At 36.3% G+C, this 27,925-nt stretch overlaps 1 protein-coding gene across 1 annotated transcript; it reads right to left on the reverse strand.

The window, feature by feature from the left end:
- Window positions 1-1,947: 1,947 nt before the first annotated feature.
- On the reverse strand, window positions 1,948-27,879 carry LOC125683441 (glutamate receptor ionotropic, kainate 2-like). Its single transcript, XM_048924580.2, has 12 exons — window positions 27,726-27,879; window positions 22,666-22,780; window positions 19,418-19,618; window positions 18,755-19,045; window positions 18,205-18,404; window positions 15,503-15,559; window positions 13,973-14,209; window positions 11,315-11,428; window positions 11,098-11,223; window positions 8,510-8,704; window positions 3,700-4,505; window positions 1,948-2,926 (listed from the first exon to the last, which is right to left on the reverse strand). The coding sequence occupies exons 2-12, from the start codon at window positions 22,769-22,771 to the stop codon at window positions 2,665-2,667; spliced, it is 2,595 nt and encodes an 864-aa protein (XP_048780537.2). The 5' UTR covers window positions 22,772-22,780; window positions 27,726-27,879; the 3' UTR covers window positions 1,948-2,664.
- Window positions 27,880-27,925: the final 46 nt, after the last annotated feature.

Below are 27,925 nucleotides of genomic sequence, written 5' to 3' on the forward strand. Positions count from 1 at the left end.
GATCAATCAGAACGTACATCCTCGGGATCATTTAGAAGGCTTTAACAAATGGAAATCGTTAACTGAGATTTTTTTTAAAACATTAATTATTTCCAAAATATCGCTTAACTAATTCAACATTTGAGTCTATGAAAAAAGCATGTTTCCTGTAATATCTCAGAAATAAAGTCGAAACATGAAGAAATATCCTCTTGAAAAGTTGCATATATAAAATGTCATTTATGAAGAGTATCTGAAGAAAAGAATTTATTTTCTCAATTTCTTAATTTAAAAAAAGCATATAAAATGCCCCTCACCACAGAAGATATTCTACCTTATGTTTAAGTGTTTGTAGATTATGCTTTGTCAAAAGACAGAAATCTGTTACATTTCTAATAAACCACTGACATAGAATAGGTCCTCAGCACCCCTTGCTTGTCGTAAGAGACGACTAAATGGGGCGGTCCTTAGGATGAGACCACAAAAACCGAGACCCCATGTCACAGCAGGTGTTGCAAGATAAAGATCCCTCCCTGCTCAAAGGCCGTAAGCGCCGAGCAAAGGCCTAAATTTTGCAGCCCTTCACCGGTAATTGTGACGTCTCCATATGAGTGAAATATTCTCGAGAGGGACGTTAAACAATATTCAATCAATCAATCTTAAGGCTATGCAAACGAAATCTCAGAAGTTATATTTCTTTGTTGACCAATAAGGAAAGTATATTACCCTTGAATACCGAGATCCTCCCAAACTCTTTATTGCATGGTTCATTGATGACACATACCTTTGGTTAATGAAATTAGCAATCCACCTGTAATACTGTTTCTTTTTCAGAATCATACAAGAAACCTGACTGTTATCTCTAATTCTCTAAGAGTTGTCGTTCATGCCTCATGTTTAACTCTGTCAAAGTCATCATCGCTCACACATTGTATTTGTTTAACGTCCCACTTGAGAATTTTTCACTTCTGTGGAGACGTCACCATTGCCGGTGAAGGACTGCAAAATTTAGGCTTATAGTTGGCGCTTACGGCCTTTGAGCAGGAAGGGATCTTTATCGTGCCACACCTGCTAAGACACAGGACCTCGGTTTTTGCGGTCTCATCCGAAGGACCGCCCCATTTAGTCGCCTCTTACAACAAGCAAGGGGTACTGAGTACCTATTCTAACCCGGATCCCCACAGGGCCTCACACATAGTTGGGTTTTTTTTAAATCACCATTAGCTTTTATACTCTGAAACATCTATTCCCAATAACTCATCACATGTTAATCTTTGTTTAAATGACCGATATTATTCAATATGAATGAATGCTCCCCAACTAAATCTCATTGTGATTGCAAGCATCAGAAAAGCTTCAAAAGGGTCCCGCTTTGTGGCATCATTTGCTAAGTTGAAGGTCCATAACTGTTTTTAAAAAAGCCAACAAAGCCCACACTCACACTTGATCTGTAACTCATTGATAAAGTTCATAATGTATAAACTTTCAAATCAATAACTGCAGGGATAGACAAAAAAGTCTGGAAAACTATCAAATTCCTGAAAATGACAACGCAAACTTGATCTGTAACCCATACGTTCATATATAAAATCTCAATTCAATAGCTGCAGGGATAGCCAACAAACGTCCGAAAATTGTCAATGTTTGGACGCAGACTGATACTATACGGCTCCCGCCTAATAAAATGATTCAGTAAATGAAAAGGTTCAGCATATCTCAACAAAGTTTGCTCAAAACTATGCCTGGTATTCAATAATAAATCATTGGGAATAAAGTTTGAAAGTGGGCTTCATAAGACTTTTGTGAATGAAAGCAAGGAACGACAACCCTGAGTAGAAACACAAAGAATGTCATGACAGTTCTCGGTAAATATATCGTAAATCGAACAAACTACTTGACAGGTGTATATACTGAAGTACTACACTTTCAGAATTTTAATTCAGAGTTGTAAATAAATGTAAACAACAATTGAGTTCAGTTCAGTTTATTTCTTTATGCCATCTGGCACATCAGATATACAATTTTATACATAATGAAATATAAGGTGAACAACATGCACATAATCAGGGCTATAGATCAGCATACATATACATATAAGTATAAAAGATAATATTTGTAATATAGGTGATTGCGTGAGAGTTGTATGAAAATAAGAATAGAAGAAAAAAAATTGTGTTAAATGAGAAAAAGAAATGGGGTGTAATTACAATTATGAATTATCTTTTCTTATTTTCTCTGCTAGGAATAAAAAATTTCCTAAGTTTCGCAATTCTTTAACATTGTGTACACTTAATAATTGAATTAATTTGAAAACGCTTGGACGTCTAAAATAATACTTTTTGATATATAGATTACGTATTTCTTGGTATTTTGGACATTTCAAAATAAAGTGAAACTCATCCTCTACGTCTTTTAAATCACACAATGTACATATTCTATTGTTCCTAAGTTCATTTTTGTATCGACCTGATTCTATATATACATCTTGTATACTATTAGAAAATGCCTTACTTGTAATTCATCATCAATATGTTCAATATATGTTTATGGTATGAATTGCTTTAATAAAACTTGTAATGATGAATAATATCTCATCGATATGAAGTGAACTCAGATCTGCTTTTACTGGTCACGGTTCATCAGTCACTCATCACGGTTCATCAGTCACTCGTCACGGTTCATCACTCACACGCTGACGGCGTTTGCCACGTCTGTTTTACTCACACCCTTCTCCGTGGCATATAACGTCTCCGCCTTGCCTGAGTCTGATTCTGCAGCCTTGTCCTTGGTCCTTAAAGCTACGAACCACTTCTTGGACAAAAAGAAAAGTATGGCACACACCAGTCCGCCCGCCCCCACGATAAACACCCCCGCCATGTGCTTAATTCCAAACTCCACCGTGGGTTGGCTCTCCGAAAAGTCACATTTTCTTTTGTTCTCCCACCACCTGTTCACAATGTATATAGCATAAAGATTCACAATGCTTCACATAGTTATGATCTCCGAGTCTATAGATATACACATGTATTAAGAACGAAACTTCAAAAAGAGAGGTCCATAACACTTACCTACGTCACCTTGCTCTTACGAAGATCAAACCCGACGTATAGAAAACTCATAGTACTAACTATGGCCCCACAATATCACATCGAACTATGTACTATATGTCTTAGGATGAGGGTAGACTATTTTGACAAAATGTTTTTGACTTTATTGCTTTTGGAAAGATTCTCAGAGATTCCCAGTTAATCTTTGGATCTCTCCGGTAAGCCTACTATAAGCTTTAAGTTAAAGTTCAGACAAACTTTTGCAGCCCTTCACCGGCAATGGTGACGTCTCCAAATGAGAGAAAAATTCTCGAGAGGGACGTTAAACAATACTGTAAACCAACTTTTATTTACGGCTACTTTATTTCGCGATTCACCTGTAATAAACTGGTTCGCGGCGAGTAATGTTCGCGATTGAGTCTTTTTCGAGCCTATGAGAGACATTCAAGGACTGGTTCACGACATGAAATATTCACGACGATGAGGTTCTCGCTAATCTCTCGAAATTATCTCGCACACGAATAAAAGTTGGTTTACAGTTACTGTATACAATCAATCAATCAAACAACGTCAATGAAATATTTAATTTCAAATAGGTAAGAAATTGGTGAACGGATATAGGTAGCAATCATCTGTTTTAACTTTGGAATATATATAATATATATATACTTACTTATTTCGGAGCTGTGCCATGATGGTCGATTCTTTGATTTTGAGAAGATTTATATTGAGGTTGGTTTTAAATGGCGCCCCTTGTTTCATCACAATACCGTGCTCTTGGAGCCTGAAAGGGATCCCTACCATTTTGGTTTCACATGATGTAAGTTCGGAGTATGAATTGATCATATAGTCAAAAATAAAGGCGTAACCCCCTTTCTTGACCCTCTGACGCCCTTCCTCTGAGCCAGATACTAGCCCTCCGTCGCTCATTTTCTTCCACACATTTTGATATAAGGACTTCGAGCTTTTTCTAAAGAAGTTCATTGTGGCAGAATCCCTTACAGTTCCGCACTCATAGTCCGACCTTTCATTCAGTTCTTCTAATGATTGTATCTGTTTTTCCAAATTGTTCGTTGTCAAAAAAGCAGCCATATTCGCTGTATAAGATGATACCGTAATTAAAACGAAGAACAAGAACCCGGCTGTCAGGATTCTCTGTGACGTAGGACGAGGAGCGAAATCCGTCCCTCGCATCAAAAGTGTTCCAATAGAAAACCACCATGTCTCTCTCACCGAAAACTTGCGTTCCTCGCTCGAATAGTCCAGAACAAAGTATAATAGCGAAACGCCGACAGACGCACCAACAATCGCCATCCACAGATTCAGAGAAAATGGCTCCATAAACTGGAATATTGAGTCGACGATTTTGGGTTTTGATATCAAAAGATTCACGCCTGTTGTCATGACACCGAGACTGAAATCTACGTCTTTCTCCCTGCCCGATGTAATGGAAATTGCACCCATTCCGAAAGTAGCAGACTGTTAGAATATATAATGACATACTGCAGTGAATAAAAAGAGACACCACAACGTAGCAGCAATGTCATATATTATGTATATAAAAACATTACACTGACTTACGATCTAGTTTATATAATATATCACTTTGCAGTAAATCTGAACACGTCACATTGTATTGTATATAAACACGTCACACTTTAGTGTATTATAAATACTATATAAAGACGTCAGACAGTAGTGTATGTAGTCACTTCACACTGTAGTTAATATAAGAAACACGTCACAGTGTAGTTAATATAAACACGTCACACACACACACACACACACACACACACACACACACACACGATCGATAGATAGATAGATATTGTAGTCAGTGTAGTGTATTAAAAACGTCACAGTGTAGTGTATATAAAGACTGACCCTCATACTGTCGTGTATATAATAAAATATTCATATCGTAAATCGCATTTTCCTCTATGAACCAACCAATTTCAGCACGCGGCACAATCCATTCATATTGACTATGAACGGATTATAAACTAGTTTAAAGCACGCGACTGAGAGAGCGTAATTATTTGGAAAAATACAACATGAGTTACAAAGATCTCGCACAATAACACCTCGGATTAAGATTGTGATCTTACGTGGATTATCATCACAATCTTGTGATCTCTTAGCTCCAAAATACAGTGCACCAATAATAGGCAGGGTAAGAAGTGTGATGTCATGTCTATGTTTTGACATACGTCAGAATATGACTGTGACATAAGCAGATCTTAGGAGTTCGTTTTATGTAACAAAATATTTCATTACTTATAGAAGCAATGTAAACAAACCGTGATTTAGTAAATGAATATAAATATAAGAACAGCACTTTTGTATGGCATGACAAACGTTGCAATATTTGATCCTTTCCATTTGTATTGTATAATTTTCCATTTGTATTCTATATTTTCCATTTGCATTGTATAATTTTTCATTTGCATTGTATAATTTCCATTTGTATTGTATAATTTTCCATTTGTATTCTATATTTTCCATTTGTATTTGTGCTGTCGCGATAAGCGAATCGAATTGGTACGACTTGCTATTTTTTGTTACCTTTATGTTACGTCATGATGCAGAAGCGTCGACAGTCTCCGTCTGATTTTTTTATCTAAATCTCAGGAAATTACAGTGTAAGTAATTTTGTATGTTTGCAGAAACTTTCTAATGAATATGTTGAATATTCTGTTCAATGCATAAGTTAGGAGATAAATGCTTTGTTGTTTTGTTAACTGCACAATCTGTAAGCCACATGTAGATGTATGGCGCGTCGTTCGTTGTCTTCTCTAAGCGTCTGTGTTTCATGAATGTATATTTAGTGAATAGTTAATATTATTGAATATCATTATACTTGATAATTGTTTAAGCGAAATAACTATAGACATTTGATAGGAATCAGATATTTTATTACATAATTTTCTTACTTTTAAGATGCTGTTCAAATTTCAAAACTACGGAACGCAATTAGTGACATCAAAATGATTTCTTATTCAAATGCTGTACTTATGATTGTTACAATTTGTATTTCAGTCTTTTACCATATATTGGCACGGAATAAATCTGGACCTTGTTTTGGTTAACTTTCTGTCAGTTTATTACACGCCCAGGGTGTACAATAATTCGTGACAGAACAGTATTGTATAGTTTTCCATTTGTATTCAATATTTTCCATTTGTATTATATATTTTTTTCGTTTGCATTGTATAATTTCCATTTGCATTGCAAAATCTTTCATTTGTATTGTATCCGAGGGATTGTTTATTTTGATTTGTTACGAAGGATTTCATTAGTTTATGTCCCACTTATATTTAGCCGTCACCAGCTGCAGGTGACGTACCACAAATAGACTTACTATGCTACATGTATGGGCACAGTGGCGTAGCATTGGGGGTTCTTTAACGTGTCAACGCCTGTCGCAACACGGGATGTCTGTTCACATTATCCGAAAGATCTGTGATTCTCACTTTTAGATAGCAATGCGTATGGGAAAGTATTAACTATATTTACGTCTAAGGTTTGATGCAGCCATGAAACGAGTAGAATTCGAACATGCAACTTCACGGTTACGAACCAAAGAGTATATCACTGAACTACCGCGATCGGTTCCATATAAGGACTAGTTGAACATACATGTAGCTAGCAATGAGGAATCTTGCGCGGGGAGACCCCCCCCCCCTTCCCTTCACAAATATATTTTATATATAGCTGTCGAAAAAAGCATGCATGAACGTTTTATTTTGTATGGGCCCAGGGGGCGAAGTCCCCGGAAGCTCCTGGATTTTACAGATTTCATAGGACTTGAAATATGTCATTTTTCATAAAGTGAAATTAGTAAAATGACGCAAATTTTAAGGGTTTCTGGAAAAATTAAGTTCTCTCAATAAAATAATTCAAGAAATCAAAAGATTTTGTCATTTATTTCTCCGGGAATGGGAGAAATTATTGCTTATTTTATTGTTTAATACATTTTTCTAAACAAGATACCAAGATTTACCTTAAATTTGGAAATTTTGAGAGGGGGGGGGGGCGCCGACTGCACCCCCCCTTAAATCCGCCACTGACTTCGCCCTCCCCCTGCATTCCCCTCCCTCCTCCACCAAGGCTTTGCACTAGACTTACTAGGGATCTTAAGTCAGTTCCCAGACATCCATCAGTTTACTGCAGCCAGTGGTTAAATAGGAGACTAGTTTGAATATGCTGATCACATTAGACGCATAAAAGCGATCAATTAATGAGGGGGGGGATTACACTTAGTAAATACGGTACATTCCTGCGAAACGTGGCTCCTGAACTTTACCTCTTCAAAATCTCGCGCATTACCAAATTCGATAAACGTTAATCCATTGAATAGTTGTAACAAACCAAACTCGAGGTTAACAATTGGTAGGGACCCAAAGGCCGAATTAAGTCCCCCGAATCTACTGAATTCTGACATAATAAAAATGTGCATGCTTTTCTGGACAGTTCTATATATTTTCTATATATATTTTTTTTAAATGATCGGGGTGGGGTGGGGGTGGGGGGTCGCTATTACTAGAGCTAGCTACGTATTTCTAAAAATAACTAGTCCAGGACCTTGTCGCGGTAGCTCAGTAATATATCGCTTGGTTTGTGGGCGAGAGGTCATGAGTTCGAGAACCGTTACTGTCATTGCCGCATGAAACGTAAGACATAAAGACAGTGATTGCTCCTTTGCCAAACACTCGGCATTTAAAAGTGAGAATCACGGGTCTTTCCGTAATGACCTTAAAAACAGATAGACAGGCGTTGGCACGATAAAGAACTGTCATTGCTGCGGCCCTGTCATTGTCGGTTACCCACGGGTGCTTCTATTCGAGCATGAGTGGACTCAAAACCGTGGTTTGCGACGATGCGGCCCTGTGTGCTAAGCACGTCTACAGATGTGGTACATCAGTGACTTTAACTAATGAAATCCTTCGTGACAAATCAAAATAAACATTCCCTGGATACAATACAAATGAAAAATTATACAATACAAATGGAAAATTTAGAATACAAATGGAAAATTATACAATACAAATGGAAATTATACAATGCAAATGAAAAATTATACAATGCAAATGGAAAATATAGAATACAAATGCAAAATTATACAATACAAATGGAAAAGATCAAATATTGCAACGTTTGACATGCCATACTTTTGAGCGATTCACAGAATTTGCCTCAAATCCAAATCAGTTCATATTGACCATGAACAGCTCAAAAGTGCGGTTCAATTCTTAAGTACATTGCAGTGTATGAAAACACGTCACACTGTAGTGTATATAACACTCACTGTAGTGTATGACGTACATGCATTCAACATTGTAAACTATTTGTCCTTCTGTTAACAATTTTCACGCATAGTGACAATTAGATAGTACACTATTGGTTATTTGAATCTGATGGAACATTTTGCTGTTTAAATCACTGACGTCATTGTTTCAAGGTTAGCGAAACACCATACTTACCCCATTAATGACCTCCCCCACGATTCCGTTCCAGACCCCCTCACCTACAATGGAACCATACGCTTCCATGTGGTAAATTTCGTATTCAAAACCACACCTATCTGACAGCTCGTTCAGCAGGTCAATTGTAAACCCCTCGTAACGATCGTTTCCTGTCGCGAAGGGGTCGTCCTTCAACATGACGAACGGATCCTCCTAAATCCAAATCAAATCAATTACCATTACGCAATATAGGTACGACTATTTTAATACTATCCTCGATAGATTTTTATGGATATTGTATTTTGCATATCATTATATCATTTCTTTCACAATCATATTTTACAGCTTTTGAATATAGTTTGTCCTGTTTGTTGTTTTTAATTTCCTCTGTTATTTTTGTTAATTAAGGTAATACCAAACACCTGCAAAATTAGTTTTCGCTTATATCTTCTTTAAAAATTCATTGATTTAATATTTGAAATCTCCATAATACTAGTATCCAATGTTGTTCTGAACAAACATGGCGTGTATTTGGCATATTCTGAACAATATGGAATACATCCAATATCTTGGAGGACTGGAAGTCCAAATCTTGAATGTATTTATTTCATCTTTGTGAGATTTAACTGTCTATTATAAAGTAACCGGTAACTTTTGTTGTATAGCTGATAGAAAGTTCCAGACCATAAACTGAGAATAGACTTAAGATTAAACAAATCCAGCTAACTTTTGAAATAATTTTCATATATATTTAAATTTTAAGTCTATTCTCAGTTTATGGTCTCGAGGCCTGATATGTGGACACATGTATAAGCAGACTTTTGTCTTAAAGTATACTGATGATGGTCAAATATTAAGATTAAACGTCAAATATGATGACGTCATTTGCCGATTTTTTTTCTAAAAAGTCCAAAATATCCAAAATCTTAAGTTGAATTTTCATTATTTAAAAAGAAATCAATTTCTGTATTATTTTGTTCATCATGTTAATTTTAATTCTCTCAAAATTTGAACAATACATTTCCTTTTAAGATATCTCAATATAAAGCAATTGTAAGTTTAAGATCTGCTATTGACGAGCCATGCATGTTATATTGTACATCGCGGTGTACACAAATATATCAATTACAATATATTTTATTGAGATTTAGTAACAAATACGTCGGCTCTATAAAAAGTATTAATTTTTGTAAAATCTCTATAGATAATTTTTACATAGGGCACATTCTTATCAAGAAAGTTTAATTTCATATTCTTCTAACTAGGGTCTGATACCCTATACTTGAAACTAAATGAAGGAAACATTATAAGATATATCTCTTTTATACCATGCACATTAAGAGGTTTTGTTCCTTAGAACAAAATACATTTTGTATTTAAAAAACTTTGAACTTGAGAAAAATGTTACGTATCTGTTTGGTACTAGCTTAAGGCTGGTAAATAGTTCATGACTAAACTACAACTTTCAATTATCAGTTTATTACATCAACCAATTTAGGGCAAAAGAACTAGGTGCGGTAAGAATCCTTTCTGGTACTGAAATGAACATTTTGTGGTTTCTCCAATTATATACCGTACTCAGCAATGTCAATGTTGAGAAAATCATAAAAGAAAGTAAGATTTATTTTGTTTTGAATATAATGCTAATATGGAATATGCCGTCACTAATTCGGGACATTTTTTTATTTTATTCTATATTTCATTCACCCCCCACCCCCCACCCCCACCCCCCGATTTGTTTTATCTTTCTTGAGAAATCTTGAGATGTCAACTTTCAGGCAGATTTTCGAATAGAAATAAATTATATGCTTCATGCATTGATCAAACTATTTTATTTCTTTTATTTGCAACGCTAGACAATGAAAGGTGTGATAACGAACAGTGATCAATCTCATAACTACTAATAAACAATACAAAATAAAGTTTGGCAAGCACTGACCCATGGATATACCAGAGGTGGGATCAAGTGCCTAGGAGGAGTAGCATCCCCTGTCGACCTGTCATACCCGCCATGAGCCTTATATCTTGATTATGTAAGCGGAGTTATTCTTAGTCAAAATCAGTGTGCCAAGAACGGCCTATTGATAAATAATAACATAGATTAATTTGGTATGGTAATCCGTCGGGTGGGACGTAAACTGGTGCCCCGCGTCAGAGATCACAATCCCACTGAAACGAGAAAGACTGTCCTCGTACATGTATCTAGTGTTCAATAAAAGAGTAGTCTTATTAAGTGCCGCCACGAAGACCAACAAACTTAAAAACAGGACACTGATTTGATTTCAAAGCTGATATATGGCTAAAATATCTTCAGCTTAAAACACTCAACAAAGTTTAATATGGTCAACTTATCCCATCTTTGTTTTCTGAAGTCAAACAGTTTAGAAATAATTTCTTATACCAGCTGATAGAGAATGGCGAGATAAAAAGGTGTTTGTGATGCAGCAAATTCATGACCGATTGCTAAAACCATTAATTTGTGTATTTTACCTATTCCACAAATTTATATAAGCATTATTTTTATTGATGTATTCTTAATATAAAATCAAAATTAGAACCAAATAACACAATCAGTAAACCTAGTTCTTTTAAGAGGACTTGCATACCAAAACCACGGCCACCTTCTGTACACCGTCAAAAAGGCTCTTAATCTTCGTCTTCTGCGGCTTAGACTCGTTCAGTTTGGTAAATCTGGCCTGCGGTACAACGCCATTGGGCGACCATTCTCCGATCTGAAAAATACCGACTCGATGAGAGACGACTGACTGTGGACTTTATCAGAAATATTGCAGCAAACCAATGTCATTAATTTGATTGGTTCACCCGTGTGATGATGTCCAGTCCTCTCCCGTGACGATACAGATGGAGGTTAAAGTTCACACGTGCTCCTGTGGTGGAATTAAACTGAATCATTCCTGATGTACCGTCAAACGAAACCTGAGAGTATCAAACAGTATCATTTTCTCTATAAACACGATATAAAACGGTTAGTAAATTCTTTATTAATGAAGTTTGTTGTAAAACAAACGAAAGTGGCAAGGAAATAGGACATCCAACCCCTTGTATGAAATATCACTAATAATAAGAAATACATGTTTGATTGACAGTGTTTATTTTTCGGCTAATGATCACCGACATCTATGCATTTACTATGGTAGTTTGGAAATTATGACGCTGCAACATGCATGTATGTTGCAAGCAACGCTGATTATTCCAGATACGACAGTTTTGTTGTCCATTTTCCCATAGTTTCCAGACGCTCTAAAAAAAAAATTGACAGATCAGTAGGAAGGAACTTTATTAGGGGTGATCATATTCTGGACCATTTTCCCCACTGATTTCTAAATGAACTTTGAAATTCTATACACAAAGGAGGGTCTGTCCACTGTTCCTGTGGATCTGTAGGACTTGCATTGTTACCCAACTATCACTGTATGTATCCTGTGGTTGATAGTGCTGTAGGACACCGTATCCGTCAATCAAACACTGGACAGTAATATTGTTAACAAGCTAGTCTATATTTGTATATATCAAACACTGGACAGTAATATTGTTAACAAGCTAGTCTATATCTGTAGATGTCAAACACCGGGTAGTAATATTGTTAACAAGCTAGTCTATAGTTGTAGATATCAAACACTGGTCAGTAATATTGTTAACAAGCTAGTCAATATTTGTATATATCAAACACTGGACAGTAATATTGTTAACAAGCTAGTCTAAAGTTGTAGATATCAAACACTGGGTAGTAATATTGTTAACAAGCTAGTCTATAGTTGTAGATATCAAACACTGGGTAGTAATATTGTTAACAAGCTAGTCTATAGTTGTAGATATCAAACATTGGAGAGTAATATTGTTAACAAGCTAGTCTATATCTGTAGATGTCAAACGCCGGGTAGTAATATTGTTAACAAGCTAGTCTATATTTGTAGATATCAAACATTGGACAGTAATATTGTTAACAAGCTAGTCTATATTTGTAGGTATCAAACACTGGACAGTAATATTGTTAACAAGCTAGTCTATATTTGTAGGTATCAAACACTGGACAGTAATATTGTTAACAAGTTAGTCTATATTTGTAGATATCAAACATTGGACAGTGATATTGTTAACAAGCTAGTCTATATTTGTAGATATCAAATTCTGGACAGAAATATTGTTAACAAGCTAGTCAATATTTGTAGATATCAAATACTGGACAGAAATATTGTTAACAAGCTAGTCAATATTTGTAGATATCAAACACTGGACAGTAATATTGTTAACAAGCTAGTATATATGTGTAGAAATCAAACCCTGGACAGTAATATTGCTAACAAGCTAGTCTGTGTAGATGTGCACATGTTAATACTTTGATGCTCTCTCTCTCTCTCTCTCTCTCTCTCTCTCTGTGTGTGCAAACTCAAGATTATACAATTCGTAGAATATTTTTCTGTACTTTACATGCGTGTAACTTGGACAACTACAATACAATAACTTATAGCATATGTTTTATTTTCATAATGTCATTTACTACTTCTCTTAAGATTTAAACTCTTTTCAAACCATTCTTAGACTGTGGGGCTGTTATCTGCGTCTGTGAAGTCGTGTCTGGTCTGGACAGTACATTCCCAGACTGGGTCTGTTATCTGCGTCTGTTAAGTCGCGTCTTCTCGGGACTGTACATTCCCAGACTGTGAGCCTGACATCCGTCTGTTAAGTCGTGTCTGGTCGGGACTTTATATTCCCAGACTGTGGGGCTGTTATCTGCGTCTGTGAAGTCGTGTCTGGTCGGGACAGTACATTCCCAGACTGGGTCTGTTATCTGCGTCTGTTAAGTCGTGTCTTCTCGGGACTGTACATTCCCAGACTGTGAGCCTGACATCCGTCTGTTAAGTCGTGTCTGGTCTGGACTTTATATTCCCAGACTGTGGGCCTGTTATCTGCGTCTGTTAAGTCGTGTCTTCTCGGGACTGTACATTCCCAGACTGTGAGCCTGACATCCGTCTGTTAAGTCGTGTCTGGTCTGGACTTTATATTCCCAGACTGTGGGCCTGTTATCTGCGTCTGTTAAGTCGTGTCTGGTCGGGACTTTATATTCCCAGACTGTGGGCCTTCTATCTGCGTCTGTTAAGTCGTTTGTGGTCGGGACTGTATATTCCCAGACTGAAGTCAGGCTGGCCTTAGTCAGAATAAATTTTGATAATGAAGAAGAAACCTTATCAAAACAATATACATCCCTTATGAAGGGGTGTAGTGATCATTAAATTACCCAGAGGAAATTATGAGTATACAACTCACAAACCTAGTTGTGCTCATGAACTTCTAAGCATCACATCTGGTTGTGAATGATAGCTGTCGGTAAGCACGACCCCATCTACATCAAGCGCAGTTTATCTTTAGAGTTGACGGATTAAACAAATTTACGTTTGAACGATTCTTGTTTATTCACAATGTGATTACACATGAAAATGGCAAACTTTTAGAATGAAATACCTTCTTCAAACTCTCCAGGAACAGTTTACTATCGATCTTGCTCTGTCTTCCAGCTATAGTCATGTAGTTTTTCTTTGCCTCTACTATGAGACGGGAAACGTCGGTGGCTATCGCCCGGGTAGGAGAAGTGAAGTCCTCTATTACGTCACGGTACCGGAAAGCCAGTAGCTGACTGCGCGCAGCATAGTACTTTTGGCGGTAAATGTTGTTCTCACTCAAACTGTGCAGGTAAAAATCCTGTCAAGGTGTGCCAAAAATTTCATTTAAGAAATCAATATTATCAAAAACCGTTTTAGTGTTATTTGATAGTGTAAAATAAATTTATCATTAAAGTAGAAAGCAAAACTTTTGAAACTTTAGAACATATATTATTCTCTTTGTGTTTAGGCTGTTTCTTTGTTGAATTTGAGAATTTTTCACTCATATCGAACCTTAACTACTTTTAGGTAAAGTCCACATATATGACCTTGAAATGGCCCTCAAGGTCGTAGCAGTGAGGGTTCTATATCTTGCCAACGCCTACCGTGACAAAAGACCTCCACGTTTAAGGTTGTATTCGAAAGACCCATGACTCACCTCAAATGTTAGGCGCTTGGTAAAAATACAGTCACTGCTTATGTTAAAGCTGTATGGTCCGAATGACAATATTATTTTCCATCTCGTAAAAACGCTATTAAATCATCGCACGTATGTAGTTATGAGGCTGTGTGACATATTATACATTATTTCACCTGTTTTAACCCAAATAATTTGATTTTAAATCGATGTTTACAAATAACCGCGTCAGACTGCCTGCAAGCTCAATTGACAGTCACGTGACCAGTTCAAACTTTCAGATCATCTGTGGTCTTATCTGTGTAAAGCTGTGTATTTTGTTACAACAGTACCTGCCACAAGTTTAATAGAAATAAAAATATCAAATACCTCTTATTAATTCGTAGTTTTACGCTCTTTCAGCCTTAAAAGTTAAGACAGTTGCGTATGAGTTAATACATCATGTTGGGATTCCCCTGACGCGCGTGTGTCTATTTACAGACGTCTATTATGGGATGATTTATATATGTAGCCACTATATTTACCTTCTAAATGATATTCTCACTGTTTTCTTTTACATGCTGACGTTTTCAAGCATGTAATTAAGGGAAAGTTACTAACTTTATAAAGTAATTAATCTGCTTTAAAGTAATTATGTACAAAAATAATACATGAACATCGGGTCATACAGCTTTAAAGGTCTCATGTTTAACGCGGCTTCGGGATCGAGAATTGAACCCGGAACTTCCGGTTGGGAAGAGAGCGCCCGAACGACCAAGCTTACGTTCTCTTTCTGTCTTACAGCTTTATGATAAGACAAAACAAATCAACCTTTAATTGGCGTGGTACTAATCCCCAATTTGAAACATATCAACTTATAAACAAGACGTTTGGTTATAAGAACGACTAAGCCCTGTACATTGTGTGAATATATAAAAGGTAAGTACTACATATTCACTTTCTTGACTACAATTGGTTTCTGTTTAGATATATTACCGTATCTAGTAATATGAATGATCTTGATTCGTCGCTCATCATGCCGAATGTCTTTGCCTGAAAATAAAGAACAAGAGTAACGTAAACGGTAGAAAATGCGACCGCATCTATTATCAAAATGTTTTAAGTCCATAAATCGTCATAGGATTGAACTCAATCTATGATGATTAAAACCCAGAGAGTTCCAGAACTCTAACCAAATGTATCTTCAAAGAGTGTCTTCAAATGTCTGCGAATCACTCGATGAAATCTATATCCAGCCATATCAAAATTTACCTTCAATATTCGAACAACACTGTGAATTGATACAATCCTAGCTTAGAATTTGGGAAAGGAGTTAGAAAGACAAACCATATTCTCTCTAAAACCATGCCAAAAAATCCAGAACAATTTTCAGCAAACTGCAAAAAATCACAATCCGTGAAATATGTATATCTTTGATACCCTACAAGTCATTGTGTGAAATGATAAGGCCCCAAGTCAGAAACCGTGAAAGGGGGTAGATGAACAAACCATGTACCCTTAATACGTGATCTTCACTTTTCACTGTATACAGGTAATTTTTCCTCCCGTATTTTCTTCTACACTGAGTGACCAAAGGTATTGCAACAAACATGGCTGACATCATCACAATTTTACTCGCTTTAAATTTTGCTGACGCGTAACAAAGTAAGCTTGGGTCGTGATGTCAGGTATGCGAATTAACTAGGGTACGAATTATATGGGGAACCGTTTGTAATTCAAAGTAGCAGACGATTTCCGGTAAGGTATCGAATGAAAACAATGTCGAAGAATGAGAGAGAATTGTCAAAGGACCTAAAGGAAAGAATTGTAATTCTAAATTCAAAGGAGTTTAATGACAACAAAATTGGTGAATCATTGGGAATCCATCGAAGCACTGTTGGACGAGTTTTGAAAAAAATCCGTCAAAAAGAAAGTGTTAAAAACGATCTCCGGAGTGGAAGACCCCAAGTGATAGATGAGAGGGGTGATCGGAAACTTTATCGCATTCTGAAAACTAACAGAAGACAATTTCTTCAAGACATTACATCAACTTTTAATAGGAATGAAGGTACAAATGTGTCCAGGAGAACTGTTCGTCGTAAGTTACACCAGGAAGGATACAGGAGGGGCAAAATTCAGAAAACGCTTACAATCGCTAAAGTCAACAAACAACGCCGAATTTTGTGGTGCCGCGGAAAAGACATTGGAAACCTGAACAGTGGTAGAAAGTTATTTTCTCAGACGAAACATAGGTAGTCATTGGACAAAATAACTCTGTAAGTTTGTGGAGAAAATCGTCCAAGAAGTGGAAACCTTACCGTCTGAACCAACGCAAAACGCCCGTGGGAGTAAGTTGTATGTTTTGGGGGTGTATTACCAATTATGGTATTGGTGTTCGTGTACCTGTTGATAGAAATCTAAACTCAGCAAAGTATATTGAATTGCTGGATAATCACTTATGACCCGTTGTTAGCAAAGTTTTTGGAAATCAGCAATTTATTTTCCAAGACGATAACGCCACCCCCACTCCTCTAGACAGACCAATACTTGGAAACAAGAAAACGGTATTCCAAAATTCAACTGGCCTGCACAGTCCCCGGACCTTAATATCATTGAAAATATCTGGCGTTGTATCTAAATGAAACTGTCCCGTGAGTTTGATGATATTAAAAACCGGGATGACCTAATGGCTGCAGTGACAAGAATTTGGAATGGCCTCTTTAAACATATATCCGTAGCTTCCATGCTTCAATATCTTCAAGACTACGACAACTTATTATTCAGAAAGACTTTGCAACAAAATACTAGAAAAAATGGTAAATAAATAATAGGAAAGTTGGGTTTTTTTCCATGCAGCTGTTATTTACATTGTGATGACGTCAGCCATGTTTGTTGCAATACTTTTGGCGACTCAGTGTAGATGTCAACTTATACGGTACCAATTTTGATGCACCAGATGCGCATTTCGACAAATAATGTCTCCTCAGTGATGCCCAAGCCGCAATTTTGGAAATTCGAAATAACAAGAAACTTGTAAGAGCTATTAGGAAAAATAGAGTGCCAAAAACAAGAGCCAAATTCGTCCAAGGATAAGAGCTATGCATGAGGGAGATAATCCTTAATTTTGAAATAAATTTCTATTTTAACCCAGCAATTAAATATACATCCGTATTTTCAAGCTAGTAACGAAGTACTTAGCTACTGGGCTGTAGAGACCCTAGGGGACTATGCATTTGAAAATGATTTCAAATTTTAAAATTGCCCAAAGTAGCTTTTTTGCTACTTTTAATTTAAAGAAATGAAAGAATTTACGTTCTGTCAGTTTTGAATTCACCGATAAAGAAAAATTGACGAAAATAAAGCTGGTGAAATATACTCTGTATACAGTATCGGTATTATCCAAAATTTCACTGAATTCCTATCCTGTGTTTCCCATGAAAATTAAAGAAGATATCAAATATGTATCATCTATCTTGTGAACACTCAAAAACAAAAATACAGACCCAAAGCAATATATCTCCTGAATTCTGTCTTTGGGTCATGAAAATTACTAATTAACTATTTCCGAGGATTGATGATCAGATGATTTAAAATAATAGTAATTTTTCCACAGTAAAAGGAACTTATCTTTATTCCATTTAGTAACGAAAATGAATGAATTCAAAAGTAAGTAGGAAAAAAAGAAATTCTGAGTGCACCGTGTTTAGAATGGTACTGATAAGATTCTGACGATAGTCCCGAGGACTGCAGACGAGGACCGTCTTGATATTCAGCATCTGCGCAGTTCTCAAAAGTTCTGAGGCCTGCGTGTCCGTCTTTTCTTTCGATGATACTTCCAAGGAGTAGGAGATGGATGAAATGTCGTTGTCCATCATCTGTGACAGCAAATCGTTACACTCTGAAATGCAATGCTCGTCGTGAGACAACATAATTGTGATTTCAGGGACAACGTGACATCTACTGTGATTGTCTGTGACGTATTCACACGATAGTTACTGTAACAGCTGAGTATTTCTGTGAGATGAGGCTCTGTCTGTGTATTAGTAGATAATGAACCATTTAATCAGCAAAAAAAACTTACTCATTGATTACATCAGCCAATATCATCTAAAACGTTTCTTAAAAGTACATGTATGTGTTTCTGAATTTGTCACACACGATATTATCTCACGTTTCTGTGTGTAGTTATTTAGAGTACTAAAACTAAGTAATTTTATCATTAAAACCTGAGTGATTGTGTTTTATAACCTTGGTCAGAGGTTGGATCGTCAGGTTTGACTACAACTGCTATCTTCCAGTCGTACGCATTCATCATATCCACCACTGCCAAAATAACTTGCTGAGAGGGCGGCTTCATTACCAACATTGTTTTCCATATCACGTGATTTCTGACGCTGCTAACGTCTATCCAATCAAATCCTTTGTAATCAGTGACGATATAAGGAATCCCCATTTTCTCAGCTATCATAGCAACGTTCATATAAAATGGACCAATGATGACACTGGGACTCACCGACGACTCTCCTTCGTCAGTCATTGCTGTATAAAAAAAAACGATTGCATACAAAATAACTTGTTTTAAATGAATAACACAACAATACAAAACATACTATACGTGTTCTTATTTTAGCGGGGTTCAAATGTTAGCGGCTTTGGTTTTAAAGCAAGAGCGCTAAATTACAGTTCCACGAAAATATGAAATTGTCTATTTATCAAGTATCATATACAGAAGAAGCGCTAAATCATGGTTCCGCCAAATGGTACATAAGCTCCGACTGCGCCGAATTTCAAATACGCTCAAATAAGTATACACACAGTACTTAATGTGTATCCAGGAAACGAAAATTATGTAAAGACAACCAATTACGTTATAGTTTTAGATCGAATTTCCTCATGTGAAATAAAATGTACCAGTGTCAATAGCCTCCTCAATGTTGGTCCATCCCCCCGTCTCTATCTGCAGGTCAATTTTAACTTCGATGTACACGTACTTGTTGAACTGGAAACAACTGACCACTTCAGATTCGTTGGTGGACATAAGAATTTCAGTAATGTCCTTACGCAATGTGTCTATGGTGTTTATATCTGTATCTGTGTTCAGACACAGAATCCCTAAAGGGAAATGAAGAAATGGTGATTAAAGCGGTATTCAACCACATGAATGTATTGCTTCAATTTGTCAAGTTTATTACGTGTAAATGTTATGCGTTATTCCTCATATGGTATGTTTTCATTAGGAAAAAAAATGAAAGCATTATCATTATCACAGAAGTACAAGATAAATAAATGAAATTAACATAACAATAGAGACGTGTTAACAAAATACACCTATCGAGGTAGAGGGGAGACCTGAGCTTTTGTCCTTATGCAAAAGTTTCCTAGGTCTTCCCAAATGAGGGACAATGGTTTGACTGTTCCTCAAGAAGCAATGCAATAAATATTTCATTACCTAACCTATTGTAATAACAAAAGCATACAAACAATCAGTATTTCTTTTTATCTAATTTTGTAATATTGCCTTTTTATTTGAGTTTTCCTCTAAAACTTTCAACAAATCATCCTTAACGACGTTACTGCTATCGTTTGGTAAACATCTGAAAGCTAGAACATCACTGAGACACGTACGTTGTGTAATGAAAGGTGAAGATAACGAACAGTGATCAATCTCATAACTCCTATAAGCAATACAAAATAATAGTTGGAAAAACACGGACCCCTTGACACACCAGAGGTGGCATCAGGTGCCTAGGAGGAGTAAGCATCCCCTGTCGAACGGTTACAACCACCGTGAGCCCTCTATCTTGACCAGGTAAAAGTGGTTATCCGTAGTCAAAATCAGTGTGACAAGAACGGTCTAACAATCGGTATGAAACACGTCAGACAATATTTGACCCAATGATAGGTTGTATTGGCAAACTATATCGTTATAACGACCATAGAATTTGTGGAATGCTGACTTACTTTTGTACATACTATACATTTGTTCTCAATTGGTTAATTGTACGCCGTTTTGGCATTATTCCAGCCATTTTACGGCGGCATTTGTACTTGATTTTGTTAATTGACGCATGTGACCTAGATAAGTATATGGAAAAGGTGTTCTATTTTAGAACGTGTTTGGGAGAGTTCAATAGAAAGGTGACGAAATAAACTATTTGCTTGCATTGTATACTTTCTAGAAACACAATTCTCTAGAAGTTTGTTTTGATATAAATAGACTGTAGATTTCGTGGTAATAAGCACTCTTCAGAATTACATTTGGATATTACATTACTGATGGTTGGACTAACCAGCCGATTTTGACAGCTAGCGCTATACACAGGCTTAAATTCTTGTGTGTGAATTCATCTAGGCTGTAAACAAACAATGAACACTGTTTTGTAAAGTTTGATTAGTTCATATATTTTCCTGTCAATAATTGTAAATAGTTGAAACCCTGTTCGTTTTGCTGGACTGGGGGTAATTCTGACCCATAACACTTTGAAAACCACGTAAAAGTTCATCCTGTGTTTTTATGTGTAACAGTTCAGCTTGTGTTCAACTGTTTAATGAAAAAAGTCATAACCAAAACTATAGAAACAAATGCATGATTAGAATGAAGATGCAACTGTAACAGTGATCAATCTCATAATCCTATGGGGAAAATAACAAAATCTAGGGTAGGGCAAACACGGAAACAGCTGAGGTGAGGTCAGGTGAGGTCAGGAGCTTAGAAAGATAAAGCATCCCTAGTGGACCGGTTATACCCAACGTGAGCCCTACACATTGATCAAGTGAACAGAGTAGTGCAAACCAATATGTAAAGAGTGGTTAAATAATTGCTATGAAAAATTGGTACCGTATAAGTTTTACATTACGACCTCTGGGTCGAGGCCTCTGCTGGTGAACTGTTAGTCCCCGGGCGTCTCTATAGCCCAGTAGCTAAGTACTTCGTTACTAGCTTGAAAATACGGAGGTATATTTAATTGCTGTGATAAAATTTAGAAATTCATTTCAAAATTAAGAATTATTTCCCTAATGCATAGCTCTGATCTTTTGACTCCATGACTCCAGTCTTTGGCACTCTGGTTTGAGCATCACTGAAGAGACATTATTTGTCGAAATTCGCATCTGGTGCATCAAAATTGGTAGCGCGTAAGTTTTACACGTCAGACAGAAGTCGACCTAACAACAAGTATGTATTTGCAAATAAAATCATCTTAACGACTAAAATGCAGAATACTGATTTTAAACAAGGCTGTAAAAACTTCTTGATCTGTAACATCAAATTATGTGTCGGTTTGAAAATTGATAATACGTAGAACATGTTCTCGTATATCGAATCATAATTTACACAGCAGTTACTAGTAAGTAATAATGTATAATACCACATTAGTCTAAAACTGTTCGTGTAAGGAATTTATTGGGGTACAAATTAAAATTCAATTTCTTTAAAGTAAAGAATTGTTTGTCTAAGATAAACAAATCGGGAAACGAGCTCTCAAATGTGATAGAAATTGATATCTATTTGTTTTTCTTTTGCTCATAATGTTATTCAATTTATTGAATACCTAAAGTATGCTTTCAGTTCAATGCAGTCAGATCAGGCAACTCGGGGCGAATTTAAAGTTTTCCGTCCATAAACATTGATTTCAGAAATTCATACTAAATTCAGCGAGATAGAACTAATGAAGAGTTGCTCAATCCCATTTATTCTCAACCACGGAGAACAACAGGAGTCCATCATTCCCAAATTATAAACACTGACGTAAAGGAGGTGGGTCATTCAATCTTAATTTACCTTTGTTTACTCGTCGATTTAGAATATAAAGGATCAAACAATCGTACACAGGAAAAATTGACCAAACCCTGACACGAAGGGTTGACCAATCCCACACAGGAAAGATCGACCAATCATAAATTGAAAGGATCGACCAATCACAAACAGAAAGGATCGACCGATCACAAACAGGAAGGATCGACCAATCATAAATAGATAGGATCGACCAATCACAAACAGAAAGGATCGACCAATCACAAACAGAAAGGATCGACCAATCAATAGATAGGATCGACCAATCACAAACAGAAAGGATCGACCAATCACAAACAGAAAGGATCGACCAATCACAAACAGAAAGGATCGGCCTGACTGAGAATGAATCACAAATAATACTCACCAACGTAGAATACGAAGGGTCGGCCTGACTGTGACTGCTTGCACAGCTGATGGGAGGTTTGACATAAACACAACAGCAAGCATACCACTGTCTTACAAGATCCCATTTTTACAATCTACAATATAGGCATTACCAGATGTAAATTATTCCAAAGTCAGACGATTTCAATCAAAACGCAGAGGCTACCTTTTGATTGCATACAATGAAATACTTTATTTGGTATATGTTTTAAACAAAGGTCAAAATGCCCACTCGAGCATCATACGCACTGTACAGTTCATGCAAGACCATATCATTATTGCGCTGTACTTTGTTTTACTCCTTCATGTTCAGGGTCAAGCACGATGCACGCCGGGCGCACGATGACGAGTAAAGTTTAAATAAGCATATGGGCTTTGGACTGCAGAGAATCCAAAAGACCGCGGTTAGAATAACAACATGAACTAATAAGCATATTAATCGCATTACCCCCTTGCTGATTTCTCTGCATTGGCTTCCAGTGGGAGTCCGAACCCAGAAATAGTTGCCATTAAAGTATTCAAGGTACTGTATGGAGTGTCGCCTGTTTGTTTACATTTGTACCTCTCCCCGAGAATTCAGGGCTTTAAGTCCAACCCTACAGGTTTCAAGCATTATCTCCCTATAGAAGCATCTAGGAAAACACTTTCTTTGGGGGAAGGGGGGGGGACTTTGACATTGTTTTCCTTATTTAGACACCACAACATTTGATTTGAGGGAATTGGTTGGTGCATTTGTGACAATCAGGGAATTCTAGCTGTTACCTTTACGTAACTTGCAGGTCAATGTATGTATATTATGCTCTTGAAAGTATTTATATTAAATGTCTTAACAATGGTATTTTACTTTATAAACATAAAGATCGGTATGAATGAAAGTTAATTTGTATAATAATTTGCATTGATAGGAAACAAAGCTGTAAACTCGTACATGGAATGAATTTGTTACCCGCTTATCGTTCTTGATTGTGTGTGCTTGTGACGTCACAAAGACACATCTATGTAAACAACGCAATGAAAATAGTGTAGCTGTACACCATTTTGTTTTACGAAATCTCTCATTAATTAAATGAAAATGGACGAATCTGTTTCTGACAAACTGATTTCGTGTTACAGCCATATCAGTTTGAACCAGTCAGGAATAATGCACGACAAGCGAAAAGGGGTTCTTCAACAGATTATGATCTTGAAGAGGAGCTTTCAGATCAAGCCATCAGATATTGAAGTTTAACGATTATTTTAAAAATACCAAAAACTGTTTAAACTTGTGTACATTTCATTTATGATTAATCGTAATAAAATATGTCTAAAAACTGTGTAAATGGTAATCCCATTCCCCTTTTGATACGAATAACCACAAATGAAGTTCCGCTAAAGTATTCATGTGGGTGTAGACCTTTTTAAAATGTGGTATCTGTATCATCATGGATGCCGTCTGTTGTACTGACGCACGGTTCTTCATAATCAGTTGTTATTTCCTCGTGTGCCCCAAAAGTCTACAAAACGTTGTTTCTTTTCTATTTCTGGAGTCCTCTATATTTTTAATTGTATGTTATTACTAAAAATTGCTTGCGTTCAATTCTACAGCAGATATTGTTTTTACTTAGTACTTTACGTACCCACTGTCATATGATCAAATAATATATTTTTAAAATTCTAAAAAATGATTTTTTTTTTTAAACCAACACGTTCAGTATATACGTGTAGTATATGGAATAAAGGTTGTATAATTTCTAAATGACACTTCCTGGTTTTCTTTTTGAATTTGAGAATGAAAGGTTTATTCACAATTTTTTTGATTTAACTAATTCTTATAATCAATAATGAGAAAATAAAAGGTGCATACCTTTGAGACATTATTAGTTACACAGTTAGTTAGTGACCTGATACGGAAAAATACATGGTGTGAAAAGAAAACCCGTATCGGGCGAGGCGAAGCCGAGCCCGATACGGGTTTTCTTTTCACACCATGTATTTTTCCGTATCAGGTCACTAACTGACTGTGTAACGAATTTATCACGTCGAAGACCTCTAACTGTATATGTGGGGGTCTATATCATACAACTTAGTCAAATGTCTTTCCTTTTGAAACGGCTGCAAGTCGAACCCGACGATAAATAAAATTACTCGCCCAATACGGATTTTACTCGCATGATACGGTTTTTTTCACGGCGTCATGTGACCAAGATCTGACCAATCAGATTTCAACAATTTTGTCTGAGGCGTGATAAGAGTGTATCTAGGCCTACAGCTGAATTACACGTATTGATAAATATGCAACTACCGGTGTTTGAATATCGTTGACTGATAGAGTTTGTAATGTAATTGTAGATCAAATTATGAAAATAAAACATAATTTTGTGTAGATTTATTCAACGTTCACAATCATTAATGGGCATGCTTTTGTTATTACAATAATTTCGTGACACATACACTTCCGGTGTTCTTCGCTTGAAGTACGGAGTACGTGCCTTGATTTGTTTCAATCTTTGGAAAATCAAAAATTGATTGGCACCGCGTCTGATTTTACGCTGCTCTTTTTGTACTCACATTGTTTTGCTACCGACGGATGTACTGAATAAATGATCACCTGTGAAATGTTTCGTACATAACATTGAAGTGTTCGTGACAACTTGTTCAAATCCATCGCGGCGGCGCCCCCCCCCCCCCCCCGCCCCCCAATTTTTTTTTAAATCTATGGTTTATCGTGGTCTCTTGTTTAGAAAAATGTAAACGATAAACGAAGCAACAATTTCTTCCACTTTCGGAGAAATGAATTACAAAATCTTTTGATTTATTGAATTACTTTTATTGGGAGAACCTATGTTTTTCTCAAAAACCCTTAAAATTTGCGTCATTTTATTACTGAATTTCACCAGATCAAAAATGACAGAAAATAGTAAAAATGGCTACATAGGAGACATATTTCAAGCCCTATAAAATCTGTAAAATCCAGGAGCTTTCGAGGGCTTCGCCCCAGGGTCTTCACCAGAACCCACTGGGAGCCTCAAGGCGGCCCCCAGACCGTTGCGCCCCCTAACCGCAATTCCTGGATTCGCCCCTGTTTTGTACCTCTATTTTTTTTAAATTTGGGATCCCTTGGGAAGGTGTACATGGCCACTCTCTTCTGCGACCTAATACTAAAATTAAATACAGCACACTATGCTATGAAATAAACACTATACGAACTATTTTGTTTACATCACAGTGAGTCTCTCTGACGTCACCAGCAAGGGAGATAAGCCGCGTTTATCATAGTTTGGTCAGCTTGTGTTGACGTTATCTTGCATTGAAAAAAAAAGAAGAGAAAATGAATTCTTGTTTGATAAACCTTTATTTACGTAACTCAATTTCTTCAGAATACATAAAAATATGAACGATAAAATCTGGTTTGTTATGATGTTATGGAGATGAAGGTGGCAAACATTGCTGAAGAATTGATATAACGTTGTGTTATGCATTTTTCCTGCAATGTTTGCGACCTTCTTATCCCGTTTAACAAACGTCACAATTTTTTTAAAAATAAAAATCGGACGGGATTCAGTCAATAATCCTTTTACTGCATGGGTACTTTTGTTTCTGTGAGTTTTTGTATATTTTTACTGCATGGGTACTTTTGTTTCTGCGAGTTTTTGTATATTTTTACTGCATGCGTACTTTTGTTTCTGTGAGGTCTTGTATATTTTTACTACATGCGTACTTTTGTTTTTATGAGTTCTGGTATATTTTTACTGCATCCGTACTTTTGTTTTTATGGGTTTTTGTTTATTTTTACTGCATGCGTACTTTTGTTTTTGTGAGTTCTGGTATATTTTTACTGCATGCGTACTTTTGTTTTTGTGAGTTCTGGTATATTTTTACTGCATGCGTACTTTTGTTTTTGTGAGTTCTGGTATATTTTTGTGGTACATGAGGTACAATTCAGACATTTCATGTATCAATTCAAGTAATGTCAGAGGAATGTATATAGGTATACACATAAAACATAGTGAAATATATATGTGTGTGTGTGTGTGTGTGTGTGTGTGTGTGTGTGTGTGTGTGTACAAAAATATGAAGTTGTATGTTAAGGAGAACTTACCAATTCACATATCTTTACAATAAAAATGCACAGGTTTTTAATATTTTTAACATTACTCGTTGATATAAGCCAATGCCCATCAACCAAGTAGATAGTTTCCAGAAGTAGACATCACAAGGGTTGACACAAGTTTTCTGATTCTGTTAAATCTCTTACCATTACACTAGATCTTAACAATGTGGTATGCATTCTACAAACACGGAAGCCACTCCACCTCTAATAACGCGACTATAGACCAAATGATACATCAATATACATGTATTATAGAAGGAGAAATCTTGGTTAACACGAACCAGAAAGTAATCCTTTAACAAGATATTTAGTTTTTGATCGCTAAGAGTCAGGACCCGTGAGACTAAATGACCATTATCGTACGAAGTTTGCAGTATCTATACAAATCAGTTATCTGTACTAATGACGTGAATGATCGCTAGACGACGTCCAAATCAAACATGTCCTCTCTCTCCTTTCTCTTTAATTCGATATGTTTTTTATTACTTCGGTTACCATATGTCAGATATTGAATCTTCTGGCAAATCTAAACTGTTCTACACAGCGCGAGATTGACTGCAATTTGCAGCATGTCGATATGAAACGTTGCCGAGTCCAATAAATGACTAAGTCAGACTTGTATCACCCTGTTTAATGTTCCGTCTGCGGTTTTTATGAAATTAATATTCTATTTAATATAATACAAACTTTTTTTTAATGATTTTAAATACTAAAAATGTTTGTCATCGAAAGATTATCAGAGATTACAAAGTATGCCAGTCCTGATGTAAGCATAGACACCTTAAGGTGTAAACGAGGGAGTGTCCGGTCTATGTACCTGTGACACGCCTATCTGACCAATTATGAATTACAGATATACAATAACGTATTCATCTAATGGTTTATAAAATCTATTATATATAACGATAATTCAAATTTTTATTTTTAAAAATCAATTCAATAAAACTTACCACGAGATGAGGACGTCGCAAATGAGATAGTGATGTGGTTAACACTGTATGTACCGCACGGAATCTGACCGCGTCTTTGTCAAGTGATCAGTAAATGGACTCCTGTCCTCATTTCAAATTCCGGGAATACTCTCTCCGAGTCTCGTGGTATAATACGGGAATGGGCATCTATAATTGATAGTCCAAAATTATCAACTGGA

This window comes from Ostrea edulis, chromosome 6 (genome assembly GCF_947568905.1).
Source record: "Ostrea edulis chromosome 6, xbOstEdul1.1, whole genome shotgun sequence".
In the NCBI taxonomy this organism is placed as follows: Eukaryota; Metazoa; Mollusca; class Bivalvia; order Ostreida; family Ostreidae; genus Ostrea; species Ostrea edulis.

Bases quoted from the DNA above. Each gene is read 5' to 3' on its own strand.
- LOC125683441 (XM_048924580.2), bottom strand. From the start codon at position 22,771: ATGGGATCTTGTAAGACAGTGGTATGCTTGCTGTTGTGTTTATGTCAA. The intron at 8,705-11,097 runs GTATGCAAGTCC...ATTTGGATTTAG, and splicing joins AGAAGGTGGCCGTGGTTTTG to GAGGATCCGTTCGTCATGTT. The intron at 4,506-8,509 runs GTAAGTATGGTG...ATATTCTAACAG, and splicing joins TGGGGGAGGTCATTAATGGG to TCTGCTACTTTCGGAATGGG.